Source organism: Polyodon spathula, chromosome 1 (assembly GCF_017654505.1).
Source record: "Polyodon spathula isolate WHYD16114869_AA chromosome 1, ASM1765450v1, whole genome shotgun sequence".
Lineage (NCBI taxonomy): Eukaryota > Metazoa > Chordata > Actinopteri > Acipenseriformes > Polyodontidae > Polyodon > Polyodon spathula.
Window position 1 is genome coordinate 1,741,112 of NC_054534.1, and position 14,432 is coordinate 1,755,543.

The window sequence follows — 14,432 nt, forward strand, 5'->3', positions numbered from 1 at the left end:
TTTTAGCAGATTTAACAGGAGCTTGAAATGGAGTACTTCCTTCCTCCAGTGTTGCGCAAGGAATATTAAGATTCAACAGAGAGCGTAATAAACTTACAGTGTGTGATCATTTAACATTTACATTAAGTGTATAAACAGTTCAAGCGAAAAGTATTGCATGTAAGAAGAAAGGATGTTGAGCCTAATGGCTTTTTCTTGTTCCAAAAATATTTTGTATTTTGCAACAGGATGCAGTGGGCATTTCTGCATTACAGTTGGTCTCATTGTTCCATGTGTTTGACCAGGGGGACAATAGTCATCAAATGAACATCAGCATCTAACGCTGAGAGCATGTTATAAAAGTTACATGCCAACAAATGCAGGGGAATCACCCCAACACTGCTTACAACACTTCTAACAGAGTTACATTTTTCTATTTTAAATCACTTATTATTTTTTATTCTACTGTACATGCTTTGAGAAAACAAACAACTGTGATTTTTATTTTACCAAATATTATACAGAAAAACTCCATACAATTCTAGCGCCCCACGAGTGGTGTCTGAAGTGAATGACGAGGGACAGTGTGGATCACTTGAAGACTGTGGCCTTCCAACAGCTGGTCCACAGAGATTAAGGGTCGAGGCACACTGGGGAGGATGGGCCTCAGAGCATTTGCTTGGTAGTCTCTGCCTTCCTGTGTGGACCCTTTCCACGAACCTCGTCTGGCACCACTGGGCTCTCGAAGCACCACTCCCGGGGACAGCTCCATGCTCTCTAAGAGCAGACTGGCCATTGTGGACAAGTGGCCATGTGGAACCTGCCGTTCCTCCTTGTATAAAGACTTAGAGGCCTGGGGCTCAGCCAACCCACAGAGGGAAATTTGCTTTCTGGTGCTTTTGGTCACTGTCCGATCTGGTCGCGCCCCAGCTTCTCTGGCTCTCTGTGCCTCGGATTTGTCTTTCCCCCGAACGGTCCTGCACAGCGCACCCCACCCAGCTTTGATAGCTGCTAGCCTTATTTGCTCGGCCTCCACCTCAGTGTCCACCAGCTCGACCCTCGGCCTCACAAGGGGCCTGGGTAGCCGTGCCGGCTCCAGCCTGCGCACTGCGGTGATGTTGCCGGACTCATCGTAGGTGATCGTAGGTGATCGCCTGGATCTTCAGAAGGTTGTGAAAGGCAGCAGGGATCAGTTTGGGTGAGTCTTGCTCAGAGGGGAGAGATTGGGAGAGTTGCTGGATCAGCAGATCCCTCTCAGAGTGCTCCAGAGGTTTGGTGAAGTTATGCATGTCGGCCGACAGCAGAGCCCCACGGTGGGGCTTGTACTGCCTTTTTGCCTTCTGCTCTTTGGGAGGGGGAGTGGGGTTATGGGAGAGATTTGTTTTTTTGGGTACAGGTGGTTCTTTTTTCTCCCTTTTGATCTCAGGGGTCTGTTTTCTTGGTGTCAGATCCGAATTCTCGATTTCTTTCTGTATGGATTTACTCTGTCCCTGCTGTGTGTCAGTTTCTGGCTGGTGTGCCATAGGTTCTGTGTTCTCTTTAGCAGGAAGCTCAGCCAGCTTCTACAGAGAAGGTTAGATAATGTTTCATTTTAATTTACAGCACAACACCATTATAATGACAATTGTTTAGTTTTCAAGGTTTAAATTTCTTTGTAAATTCTCTGTAAGTATACCCTTATTGTGTAAATTCATTAACAGGTATACCCTATCACTTTTTGGAATAACCAATAACAACAGTTCGGAACGAAGATAAAGAAAGCATAAAATGACTACTGCTTTACGCTCTACAGGGGGCTGCACTTCAGTAGTGGCTAAATAAATCAGCTGTACAATTGTGTTCTGTAAAATAAATTGTTGGCTGTGTGGGAATGTGCTATATAAATGTCGGTTATATTCCAATAGCTTGCAGAGAGCTTACAATAAGGTAAGACCTTACACTACTGTAATAACTACAGTTAAGAAAGGAAGAGCAGTGCACCTGTTTGTCTGTCCCACGTGGTGTCAGTCCTGTGTGCACAACAGGAACGGACCCCTGTGCCCAGGAATCTGTGCCACACAGCGAGGGCTCCTCATCTTCCTCCAAGGTGGGGTCGCACTGCACAGACACTTCTCCCTTATCTCGGGCCAGGAAGCGCCACTCCACAATCTGAACCATTGCATCTCTTGCCTGCATCACCGTGAAGGGTATCAGCTGGAGGGAAGGAGGGAAGGAGAAGGACACTTTGTGTCTCCCGTAAACATGGTATTACTTGAACAATGTTTTGTAAAAGGACATTGTTCAAGACTTTGAATCCTTGCTAATTGGCACTGGCTCCGCCTCCAGTCTAGCAGGGATTAAAAAACAAAGAAACAAAAAACACTGTTCCTGATGTACAAAACTTAAATGAACAACTGAGGTCTTACATTTTTAAACTTGTTCCAAAGTGCAAAACTTGTTCAGTGCATTTTGAATTTAATGATAAGGAAGGTAAATTATTTACACCAACAATTACTTAAATAATAACAATAAGGCAGAAAGAAGCAGCACTTACATCTTCCACTATTCCTGTTATTATTAGACCACGTGTGTCAGATATACGGTGAAGTTCACTAACACTGAAACGTTTGTTGTCTTGACTTGTAAGTTTTACCTCTGACTGTTATTTACTCAGACTTTGAAAGTATGCAACCTACTGAACGTGTCTGATCTGGTCTACTTGGTGACACATCTCTGTGCACATCGTTCAGGTGCAGGACAGTCGGTAAGCCGGTATTGCCGCTGCATTGTGTATCAGACAGTAATTAAATGTGTGCTCACTTGCTTCTTTAGGTAGGCTCTGTAACACTCCTCCATCACTCGGGCCATCAAGACATCAAAGATCTCCGCCACCACCTCCTCCCCCTCATGGTGACCCAGTCGGCCTCGGTGAGTCGCCCCTGGACAACATCAGGGGGCGCTGTTTGACCAACAGCCTGAGAAACAGACACAGAGGCGGTGCGGGATTTCTCCGCCCGGGATTTGAACGTCGTTGAGCGGGACATGAGTGTAGCTGTTTGGAAAGCAAGGCAAATGGGGGGTGGTTAGCTCTGACAAGTAACAAAGCAATCGTCTCCATTAGCCTTTCCTTTGAATTAGAATAGGACTGCTTTACAATTTACTAATATATATCTTAGAAAACATTGCTAAACATTTATCGTAAAACTGTTTATTTAACAATACATTTTACTTGGTATAATGTGTTTTATAAGGAAAAAAGTATTTGACAATGTTAAAAATAAATTTTAAATAATTTGTGTTGTAGCATTTAGTGATATAATAAATCGAATTATATGTACTGGAAATAAATACCCAACCAAACTACAATAACTGTATTTAGCGTACCTAAATATTGTTTCCCAGAGAAATTCCACTCCAATTCCAGGAGCTTAAAAGTGTCAAATATCCTATATGTTGGTGTTTTTTTTTTCAGTGTATTTATATCTGTTTCAACGCTTCGCTGTTCTGGTTACAATTTAACTGCAGAGACTGACGGGGGTTGTTGTCAATGGTTGCATAGCAACTCACCAAACGAGCGGTTAGTAATGACGTTTCGCACACTTTGTTTTTGGTGACGTCATCGCAAGCTGTGTTGTCACTGTGGCTGCAGACGATGCCAAATGTGTTTGCAGACGAAGAAAGAATACAACATACTTAAACACACGCAATTAGAGAAACAGCCATTGCAATCGCAGTGAAAGACAGGGCTGATTGATTTATAGAAAGGTGTTTGTTGTACCTTGATTAGGTAACCTGTCGAGGAAAGCAACACTATAGACTGCTGGTGAAAGGTAAGTTAACGAGATGCATTTATTTATATGTTGTACCCGAACCTGTATAAATCTATATACAGGCATATATGTACGCGTAGACTGGTGTAAAAAAAACAAAAAAAAAGGATAACACCACAATCACTGGCAGAAAAATAATTCGTATGAAGTGTTATTGAATGCAGCACAAAGAATGCTTCTCCAAAGCAAAGTAGTACTGTTTTATTTGTATTGTCAGAGTTGCGTACAATGATATAGAGAGAGAGAGAGCGAGAGCGAGCCTGGATGCGGATTTGTACTTGGCTGCACAGCATCTTTGCTGTTCAGATGGTATTCCGTGTTGTCATTTTGCTACAGTCTCAGGAACAATACCTATGTATAAGGAACGTATATCGCGTCACACAAGAATGAGTGTTTGCTGCTAGCAGAAGAGACCTACTGCTTGCTCTACTGTAAAGCTAGCCGCCCAACCAAGGCTCAGGATTCGGTCATACACTCTGCTGCTGCTTCTTGTTCTCTTGACCCAAAAATGTCATGGAATAACGGGGGTCTGTTTTCATTATGTAAAGAGTGGCGACTCTTAATACCGTCACACACAGATGCTTACAAGTGTTGCCTTCGATTCATTACTAAGCAGTTGTATGCAAAAACTGCTATGCAAAAAAAAATTAAAATAAATTGCGATGAAACCCTATACTGTCAGAAAATGTTTTCAGGCAACATTTTTTTTTTGTTAATTCTACTGCAACATATCCCATATGTTGGTTTCAATGTTTGGGCCATATTACTGTTAATAAATAAATCAATAAATCCCAGAGACTTGCCCTGGAAGGGTTAAGTGGCGTATACACCCTCCCCTGCCCTCTAACTCTTGTTTGTCTGCCCTGCTGCTGCTGCAGGATGTATCGCAGGGAGAAGAGCATACAGATCAAGAGCAGCGCCTCAGCGCTCTACAACAACCTTAGCGTGCTGCCCATCGCAGAGAAGTGCCTCACCTACTTCACGGTGGTGCACTGCAACGTGGTGAACATGGTGAGCGCCTCTGGGGACGGACTCAACTTCTCACACCGCCAGCTGCAGTCCAAGGAGGGCAGCATCGCCGCCAGCTCCTCCCTCATCATACAGGTGCTGCTGTACTGGGGTCTCTCATTAATGGAAAGAGGGCAGCTCCTCCCTCATCATACAGGTGCTGCTGTACTGGGGTCTCTCATTAATGGAAAGAGGGCAGCTCCTCCCTCATCATACAGGTGCTGCTGTACTGGGGTCTCTCATTAATAGAAAGAGGGCAGCTCTTCCCTCATCATACAGGTGCTGCTGTACTTGGGTTTCTCATTAATGGAAAGAGGGCAGCTCCTCCGTCATACAGGTGCTGCTGTACTGGGGTCTCTCATTAATAGAAAGAGGGCAGCTCTTCCCTCATCATACAGGTGCTGCTGTACATGGGTTTCTCATTAATGGAAAGAGGGCAGCTCCTCTGTCATACAGGTGCTGCTGTACATGGGTTTCTCATTAATGGAAAGAGGGCAGCTCCTCCGTCATACAGGTGCTGCTGTACTGGGGTCTCTCATTAATAGAAAGAGGGCAGCTCTTCCCTCATCATACAGGTGCTGCTGTACATGGGTTTCTCATTAATGGAAAGAGGGCAGCTCCTCTGTCATACAGGTGCTGCTGTACATGGGTTTCTCATTAATGGAAAGAGGGCAGCTCCTCTGTCATACAGGTGCTGCTGTACTGGGGTCTTTCGCATTGCTAGTTTGCATTGCTTTTTTTTCCCGCAGTGGAATAAAACAAAAAGTGTTTCTGTGTTCCAGGCGTCCTGGTGTGTGCTGCCTTCTCGAGTTCTGCTGGTTCTCACGTCACAGAAGGGAATCCAGGTGAGGGACCTTTGCTGCTGAACGAAGTCCTACTGTATTATTAGGCAGACTGGGTTGGCCAGAGAGAAGCCTCTGTTACTGATGTTAAACTCTCAAACCCTTCAAGACCTGCAACAACAGGGCTGTGTTTTAATGATCTAAACACCTTATTTTTGCATCCTCATTAACTTTTTTATTGATCTATAGATCACCCCGGGGGAAACGCCCTGGTGCGTTAATATAGAGTTAAAGAGTGGCGGCCTGTTTAGATCGTTAAAATAGAGCCCGATGTATCCTGGAGTTAACATCTTCAGGTTTCTGGTCAGTGTTTACTCATAACTGCTGTAACACAATGGGAATAGACAGCATTACCACTCACTTCAGGGGCCAAGACTAGACTACACATTTCTGCTTTTACCATATGCTCATGAAAAATATAGTATAGTAGTAAAAGCATAGCATTACAAAGTGAAGTGAAGCACAGTGAGAGCATGGTAAAGCACAGGTAAACGTTGTATGCAAAAACTATGTAAACTGCATCGTGTAACCACGGGATAACTGCAGAATTTACCATGGTAAACTCTTATATGGGTAAATAAGGACGTTGTTCACTTTGAGTTTGGATTGTATTCTTCACATTGGAGGTTTGAGCAGCTGCAGGTGATGTTGCATTGACTCATGCTATTAAATAGATCTACTTGTCTTTTGAAGATGTACGAGTCCGATGGCTCCATCATGGTGTATTGGCATGCCCTGGACATCCCTGAGACCCCTTCAGGTACTGTACTGTCACTAGGGACGGGACCACCCGCGGTACTAGGGACTCCACTTTCTGATTAGCATGAACAGCGACATTTACCCTTCTGATCTGTGTCCTAGAACTGTAAGGGAGGACGCACAAGTCACAAGGGGACAATTGTAAAGGGGTTATTAAAGAGTTTAAAATCACTGCTGTGTCTCTGTTTGTCTCTACTTCCCGACCCCAGCATGGCTGCATTGTTACCTACCATTCTTTAGGGTCTGCTTTTAAGAAGCCTGCAACTAAATGGCAGGTTGAATTCAGGTCAAGAGTGACGTGCGTCATCACCATGCCTGTCTGTAACAGCTGTGCTTGTCCTGTATCTTTCTTTGCAATTAATATAAAACACTACTACTACTACTAAATAAGAATAAGAATAAGAATACGAATAAGGAAGAAATTAATCCCTGATTTCCCTTTACTTTGTAGCCGAGGCAGTGTTTGCTCGTGGAATTGCAGCAGCCACTACGCTCGGACACTACATCTGTGTGGGTGAGTTATTTCAAAAGAAAACTTACATGTGATCTTGTGACTGCTGCCTGAATCATTATATTTAGTTTTGGTTAACTTTGTTCAATTCTGGTGTTAAAGGGAGAGGTTTATTTCAAAGGCTTCTGTTTTGGATCTTAGTTTGTAGTTTAGTTTTGCTTTCAGCTCAGTGGTACTCACATTGCATTGCCCTACCTACAGTCAGTCTCACTCTTCCCTGCTGTGTGTCTCTCCTCAGGCACCTCCTCTGGCTCTGTCCTGGTGTTTAAAATACCGGACAAGGGGGCCAACATCGTCCTATCCGAGGTGCTGGAGGAGCACAGGGATCCCATCACAGACATCACCACAGAGACCTCCCGCAGCAAGGTCATTCAGCAGACCTTTTTGTATTTTATTTGGGTTTATAGCTGCCCCCGTCAAGTTATCATAGTAAAAGCACAGCAAAGACGAATCGTGGTAAAGCATAGGTGAGCATTGTCAAGCCCAGAGAGTTATGGTAAAGCATATTAAGAAAGCATGGCAAACCAGGATAAACTACAGTAAATAAAAAATTATAGCAGTGGGAAAAGTGCTCAATTACCAAGCAAATTTACCTTGGTGAGCTTTTGTAAGGGGAACCTGAGAGTCCGTTCAAAGTCTTTGGAATATCCCATGATTTAAATTATAATAATAAAATAAAAAATACATTATTAACAATATAACTTGAAAAAAAATATAAACAATTGAATGTGAATATAAGCAATTGAAGAATAATATAAGCAATGGATTTTATGATATTGTGTGCAGTGTACTTGGTGTTTTTCTCTGAAGATCCCAATCTCACACGTGTCCCAGTGTGGGCTGTGGCACTGATCTGCATGTGTCTCTCTGCGTCCCCAGGAATATATTGCTGATATAGTCAGTGCAGACGACTCCGGCTTGCTTTGCATCTGGAAAGCAGGAGAAGATTTTAAACTGCTGAACAAGATCCCTGCTTATGGGTGAGACAGATCCCCTTGCTCTCAGTATTCAGTCAGTTTGTATCACCTGGGTTCCAGTAAAGTTTGGACTTCCACTTCTCATGTGGAGAGGAGAGCTGTACAGCCTCTTCACCCTCCTAAAACATTTATTGTAAATCTTCTATGTGGACCAGGACAGCCCAGTCAAATTTCACATGTATAATTTCTACCTAAGATCTTGGAACGAGTGTTTGTGAATAAGTTGCTGGACCCATTAGGAATTTCAGTCAGGTTTTAAGCATTCTCACAGTATTGAAACTGCATTGGTAAGGGAGCCAGTGGTTACTGTATTGGTTTATTAGGGAATGTCCAGAGCTGGTTTAGATCTTAACTGTGAATGTATAGTTGCCTTCTGGTGACATTTACTTGAGAGAGTTGACATCATCAAACTGTGCTCTAAGCTGTCAACGAGACACTAAATCTGTGTCTGTTCTGACTGTTGCAACAGGACTTTAGCAACATATAAATATCTGACAAATGCACTTTTGTATAACAAGTAAAACTAGAACAGTAAAACAGACGGTGCCGACAGTTAACTGATCCGCCTCTTCTCTCTCTGTGTCCAGGTGCTCCTGCTCCTCGATAAAGCTGTGGTCTGGGATTGTTATCGCGGGGTATGGCAGTGGGCAGATCCGACTCTACGATGCCCTGTCAGGCGTGGTGCACGCGGAGGTGAACGCACACGCGCGCTGGATCTACGCACTGGATATTGCACCGGACTCGGGCAAGGTAGGCAGACTGCGTGCTCCGTTATCTCAGTCTGTCCAGAACAGCAAGAGCCAGCACAGTGAGCAGTGATTGAAAACTAGCTAACTGATCCCTTCCCCTGTGACATTCACTGTGTAACTCTCACACGTAGCTGCTGTCCGGAGCAGAGGACTCGCTGGTACGAATCTGGAAGCTGAGCAAGTCCCCTGAGTCGCACTCTGTTGAGGTAACGTTCTGCTGCATCTCCTGTGAAACACTGTTCTTGTTATTGCACTGGCTGCACCAGACATGTAGTAAGACTGCACACATGATCAAGGGACTTGGCTAAGGGATTAATGGGTTATTGTTTGAAAACATCCTGAACTGCTGCCACAAATCTTACCTGTTTTGTACTTCCATTAGTTCGCTCAATGTGCAGTTTTGAAAGAAGCGCATGTTATAGCACGCATGTATTTTCATTTTAAAACATGTTATCTGGTACTGCTACAATGTGGGTTTCTTTCAAAGCTGCACATTTGAGACCTACAGTATATAATGAATGGATGTGTGTGGCAGGGAACATTTATGGGACTATTTTGTTAGCTATAATCACTTTAAGCTCTTACCTGTTTGCCTGCACCTGTAAGCATTTTATATTGTGATAGTGAGAGCGACCCACAAGAAGGAATTAGGGGACACATCAGCGGGCTAAACAGAACACCCAAATTCCAACAAATAGGGTGTTATTAGCAGTTCATGTAAAGCCTTGGAGTACAAGCCAGTGTAGTTTCTAAAGTCGCTTTGGAAAGCTTGTAGAAAAAGTTTCCTGGGCAATGGAATTTGTTTAAGTTACAGAAAAGTTTCTCCAGTGTAGCCCTCCGTTTCCCCGCTGACTGTACCTCCCTGCAGATCGAGCACCAGCACACCGAGTGTGTCACCGATGTCCAGATCTGTGGAGCAAAGTTCTGTGACCCTGAGGGGAGCGCCTTCGCTGTCACCGGATACGACCTGTGCGAGATCATCCGCTACACTCTGGTGTAGGGCCTGGGAGTGAGGAAGAGCACGAACCCACAACACAGAGAGCATCTGCTATCACCATTGTGTGTGTGTGTGTGTGTGTGTGTGTGTGGGTGTGGGTGTGTGGGTGTGGGTGTGTGTGCGTGTGGGTTTATCTATATTGCTTATGGGGTCCAAAAAGTTGGGAAGTCCTGACAAAACCTACCTTATGAGGACATTGTACATGTCCATATAATGTTTAAACATAACCATCTTAACTATTATATATAATATTATATATATAATATATATATATATATATATATATATATATATATATTTAGTTCAAAGAGCTAGCTGCCCGACTTATCGATATGTGACAACATGTACCAATGGTTTTGGCGTGACTCTTAATCGTTAACGCAATCTGCAGTGGAGATATTTAACGTTGCAAATTGTATTACTCGTTATGAATAGCAAACTTCTCTCCAAGGATGATTAGCCTGCTCAATAGAAAGACTTGCTCATCAACACTCCCTGTTGGTCTCTTTCAATTAGGAAACAATATGATAGTCTTTCTACTAAAACCTTAAATGCAGTCTCTTTGGTGGTTTATAGCGCTTATGTGTTATGTAGACTTGCGCTACGTTTTATTAAAAACAATGGTTATGTTTCACTGATATGGTCCTTACATGAAGCCGGTCTTGCTTGCACTGTCCCCCAGTTGTGAACAGCTCTGTGCTGACTAGAACCAGCCTGACCCTTCTGTGGTTGGTTTCAGTGCCGTAAGGACCTGTTGTATGAGTTGCTGTAGTCAGTAATTGCTTTTATAGAGGAGACGACAGAAAGCCTCTCTGGTATGTCGCAGGGGTTGGTGATGCTGCCCTTGCAGTGATAACGGAAATGCTGGGAATGTTCAGTGTGTCTGTCTGGTTTTCTGTGTGGCTTTCATGTGTTACAACAGACAAGCCTTGCCAGAAAACAGCTGCTACAAAATAAGCTTGACCAGCAGAGGGCAGTTTTGCATCACCTTTTACTACCCTGTACACCAGATCCATGTTTAACTTTGTAACTGTAAGGGACAGTTTTAGATGTTAACTGTAGATTTTAAATACGAAGACGATGTGGATGTTGAATGACAATGTGCTATTTTACTGTACAGAGAACTAATATGTATTTACTGAAGGTATTTGTTTAATAAATTGTTATTACTAATCCCAGTTTTCCAAACTGAAAATGTGATTGTTTTCCTGGTATTTTATGTATTGTGTTGTTCTTGCAGATACATGATGGAAATCCCTCTTCAATATGGGAAATGAAGTTACAATATAGTGAGCTGTCACACATGTATTCGTGCTGCTTTGTGTGTGAGCATACATTTTTTCTACTTGTTTATTATTATTATTATATTGCTGTGCAATTAGAAATACGCTTTGTGCAGGGTTAGAAACGCAGTCCTGGGTTCTGTAACTCCCCTTGTGTAAGTATGTTACTAATTGATCAGTAGCCAGAGCAGTCGGGTCAGTGTTAGCTGTTTCTCATTTATAGCTACATGAGCAACTTGAACAAACCTACTCATGCTGTGATAAATGAGATTAGTTCAGAGCACATTCATCAGAGACTTGATTACTCAAATTTCAGGAACCTAAATCAAATCAAACCAAATCAAATTTGATTCTTAAAGCGTGTTTCATGGCGAGCCATCCGAAGATGCTTTTAAAAAAAAGAAAAGAACATTCAGAAGAACATTTAGTACAATAAAAACAATATAAACAATAAAAACAGCGAGAGAAAAGAACATTCAGAAGAACGTTTAGTACAATAAAAATGATGTCAACAATAAAAACAGCGAGAGAAAACAATATTTTAAAATTAGAGCAAATAAAAGCAACAGATGAGGAACTCAAACTGAATAATAGGAATAAAGCTATATAAAAAAAGATAGAAGATATGAAGGTATACATCAGTCTCTCAGTATCGTGCTGTGAAAGAAAGCGCCTCACTTTGGCAATATTTCTAAGGTAAAAGAAAGATACTTTAATTATATTCCAAACATGTGGAGAGGTCAGGGTCAAAAATTACACCCAGATTCTTCATTTCAGTTTTCTGAGAGTATGGGAAACTGTCCTCTGTGAAGGCGGACAGATGTTTTATCTGAATTTAACATAAGGAAATTATTAGACATCTATACCTTGATATCAGCAAGACAGCTTATCACATTTTTTACAGAAGAGACACCACCTGGTTTTAGAGACAGATATAGCTGGGTGTCATCAGCATAGCAGTGAAAGTGACCCCATGTCTACGGACAACGTCACCCAGGGGCGGCATATATAATAAAAATAAAATTGACCCAAGAACAGAACCCTCAGGAACGCCACAAGTAACCTCAGATAGTAAGGAGATGGCGTCCCCAGTTTTAACAAACTGTTGCCTATTTGAGAGAGATGATTTAAACCAGGACAATACAGTGCCTGACAGTGTCATAAGATGCTTGTGGATGTCAGTCAGGGTGGCATGGTCAATGGAGTCAGAAGCAGCTCTTAGATCTAAGAGAAGAAGGACTGTAGGTGAGCCCGTGTCCGCACACATAAGGACATCGTTCAGCACTCTTACTAGAGCAGTTTCAGTACTGTGTCCCGGGCGGAAACCCGACTGGAATTTCTCACATTTGTCATGGGCTGCTAAAGAATTTAATTGGTTACCTATCACTTCCTCTAAAACTTTAGATAGAAAGGGGAGGTTTGAAATAGGCCTAAAATTGTTCAGTGTTTGCGGATGATCAAGAGTAGGTTTTTAAAGCAGTGGTCGTACTACAGCAACCTTGAAAGACTCAGGAACAGTGCCAGATAAGAGAGAGCTATTAATTATATTTAAGACAGTGTTATTTTAAAAATATCTTTGAGCAATTTAGTAGGAATGGGGTCCAAATCACATGTTGTCTGTGTCACTGTGTCTTTACTGCTGAGCGTCCTGTTTGAGTTGTCAGTAGTATTAGATATCTGATTTCTTACATCGTTTTTTTTGCTGAAATGGTTAATAAAATCATCGCTACTAGCTGAAGCTGGTGCACCCAGAGAGAGTTCTTTCTGTTGATTAGTTGGTTTGGCTATTGTTCTGAATAGAAAACAGGGATTTCCTTTTTTGTTTCTATTAGGTTTGAGTGATAAGCTGATCTTGCTGTAGACCAGACTGCCTTGTATTTCAGAATACTATCTTTCCAAGCGAGAACAAAAACTTTGGTATCTTTCCATTTGCGTTCTAGTTTTCTGTATATACGTTTAAGTCACGTGTAATTTCATTGAACCATGGAGAAAATCTTGTTACAGTAATTATTTTGTTTTTAATAGGGCTATAATATCAAAAACAGTGCTGAATGTGGTATTCTAGTAATCTAGCGGCATATCCCCTGGTTCTGCCTGGATGGGTCCCTGAGTAGGCAACACTTCCAGAAATAAATCAGTACTCTGTGAGTTATGAGGGTGAACTTGAACAAAGCACACTGATTTTTTAATAGAGTTAGGCAGTGATAATTCAAAAAGGATGGCTGAGTGGTCAGAGAGTCCAAGATCAGTAATTATTAGATTTTGAATATTTAAATGAGTGAGAATTAAATCTAAAGCATGACCATGAATATGGGTGGGATCAGTAACATGCTGGGAAAACCCAAATGAATCTATCAGGGACCTAAAAATTCTAGCAAAGGGATCTAGAGCCACATCAATATGTATATTAAAATAACCATCATTGTAGATAATAATTCAACAAATTCAGAGGCAAGAAGAGAATTTGGTCTGGATGGTCGGTAGATTACAATGACGTAGATAGACTGAGGTTGTTTTTTTTTTTTTTTTTTTTTTTTTTTTAACAGATGCAGTAAGTAGTTTGAAAGATGTACAACCATCAGCATTCTCTAGGTAAAAACAGAGTTCCTCACCAAAAATGGTAGCAATGCCACCACCCCAGCTTTGGTTGCGTGCCTTCTGGTAGAAGGAGAAACCGGACAGACAGGCCTCTATTAATGGGACAGTCTTGTCCCGTTTTAGCCATGTCTCAACCAAAGCCAGGATGTTTATTTCTAATTCCAGAATAAAAGGTCAGTTCTGAAACACAGGACTGGGGTGCCAGTTGTGATTTACAGATTCAGGGCTGCTGGTTCACCAGTGTCCAGGTGTGTCACTTTAGGAGGTCCCAGTTTCTCCTCCCATGGGCTGGCTCTTTGGAATTCTTTGCCCAGGCTTTCCAGTATTTATATATTTTATGTTTGTTTTTCTTTTACTTTGTTTTGTTTGTGAAGCACTTCTGAGTTGGCTTTGCTATGAACAGTGCTCTATATAAAAAACATTTGATTGACTGGGTGTGGGACTAGTGTGACTGTCGAACCCTGCGCACAGTATATGAGAATATAATGTGTGCAGCAGCTTGATTTTACACAAACATCTGCTGCCTTGTGTATTCTAAACACGAGCCTCATAAGCTGTTGTAGCCAGAAAAAAAAGAAAAAGAAAAACATTCCCAGCATTTTCATGTTGGGATGAAGTAATGAGTTTGGCATCTCAGCCCAGTGAATTGAGTGGAAAGGCAAGGGTTGGACCATAAACTATCAGGTTCAAAGACGAACACCTTACCATTAAACTGAAGAGCAAGCCGTGTGGTGCAGCGGCACGTACAGGTCCCATGCGGATGTGTGTTATTATCTCAGCAGCCGCTAGCAGGAGATTCAGTACAGAGTCTTTAAAAACCTTCACTTTTACAATGGCAATGAGGAGGTCAGTGACAGGGCTGGAATCTCAACATAATAAAGACAGAAATGTTGTTATTCATTTATATTCCAATAAAACAC

The 14,432-nt window shown here is 42.2% G+C and overlaps 2 protein-coding genes across 2 annotated transcripts; one reads left to right on the plus strand and one right to left on the minus strand.

The window, feature by feature from the left end:
- Window positions 1-520: 520 nt before the first annotated feature.
- LOC121303416 (uncharacterized protein C2orf81 homolog) lies at window positions 521-3,578 on the minus strand. Its single transcript, XM_041234157.1, has 5 exons — window positions 3,557-3,578; window positions 2,779-2,897; window positions 1,960-2,172; window positions 1,216-1,541; window positions 521-1,133 (listed from the first exon to the last, which is right to left on the minus strand). Exons 1-5 carry the CDS (start codon window positions 3,576-3,578, stop codon window positions 521-523), a joined length of 1,293 nt encoding a protein of 430 aa, XP_041090091.1.
- wdr54 (WD repeat domain 54) lies at window positions 3,558-9,884 on the plus strand. Its single transcript, XM_041239756.1, has 10 exons — window positions 3,558-3,788; window positions 4,667-4,892; window positions 5,579-5,641; window positions 6,332-6,398; window positions 6,849-6,911; window positions 7,147-7,274; window positions 7,788-7,888; window positions 8,473-8,635; window positions 8,766-8,840; window positions 9,503-9,884. Exons 2-10 carry the CDS (start codon window positions 4,668-4,670, stop codon window positions 9,632-9,634), a joined length of 1,017 nt encoding a protein of 338 aa, XP_041095690.1. The 5' UTR covers window positions 3,558-3,788; window position 4,667; the 3' UTR covers window positions 9,635-9,884.
- Window positions 9,885-14,432: the final 4,548 nt, after the last annotated feature.

What these genes read in the sequence shown, in the direction of transcription:
- LOC121303416 (XM_041234157.1), bottom strand. Translation starts at nt 3,578, where the DNA reads ATGACGTCACCAAAAACAAAGT. An exon ending in GACGTCACCAAAAACAAAGT is followed by an intron (nt 2,898 to 3,556) that starts GTGCGAAACGTC and finishes GATGTTGTCCAG; the next exon opens with GGGCGACTCACCGAGGCCGA. An exon ending in GAGCCTACCTAAAGAAGCAA is followed by an intron (nt 2,173 to 2,778) that starts GTGAGCACACAT and finishes CCTTCCCTCCAG; the next exon opens with CTGATACCCTTCACGGTGAT.
- wdr54 (XM_041239756.1), top strand. Translation starts at nt 4,668, where the DNA reads ATGTATCGCAGGGAGAAGAGCATACAGATCAAGAGCAGCGCCTCAGCG. An exon ending in GCTCCTCCCTCATCATACAG is followed by an intron (nt 4,893 to 5,578) that starts GTGCTGCTGTAC and finishes TCTGTGTTCCAG; the next exon opens with GCGTCCTGGTGTGTGCTGCC. An exon ending in CGTCACAGAAGGGAATCCAG is followed by an intron (nt 5,642 to 6,331) that starts GTGAGGGACCTT and finishes TGTCTTTTGAAG; the next exon opens with ATGTACGAGTCCGATGGCTC.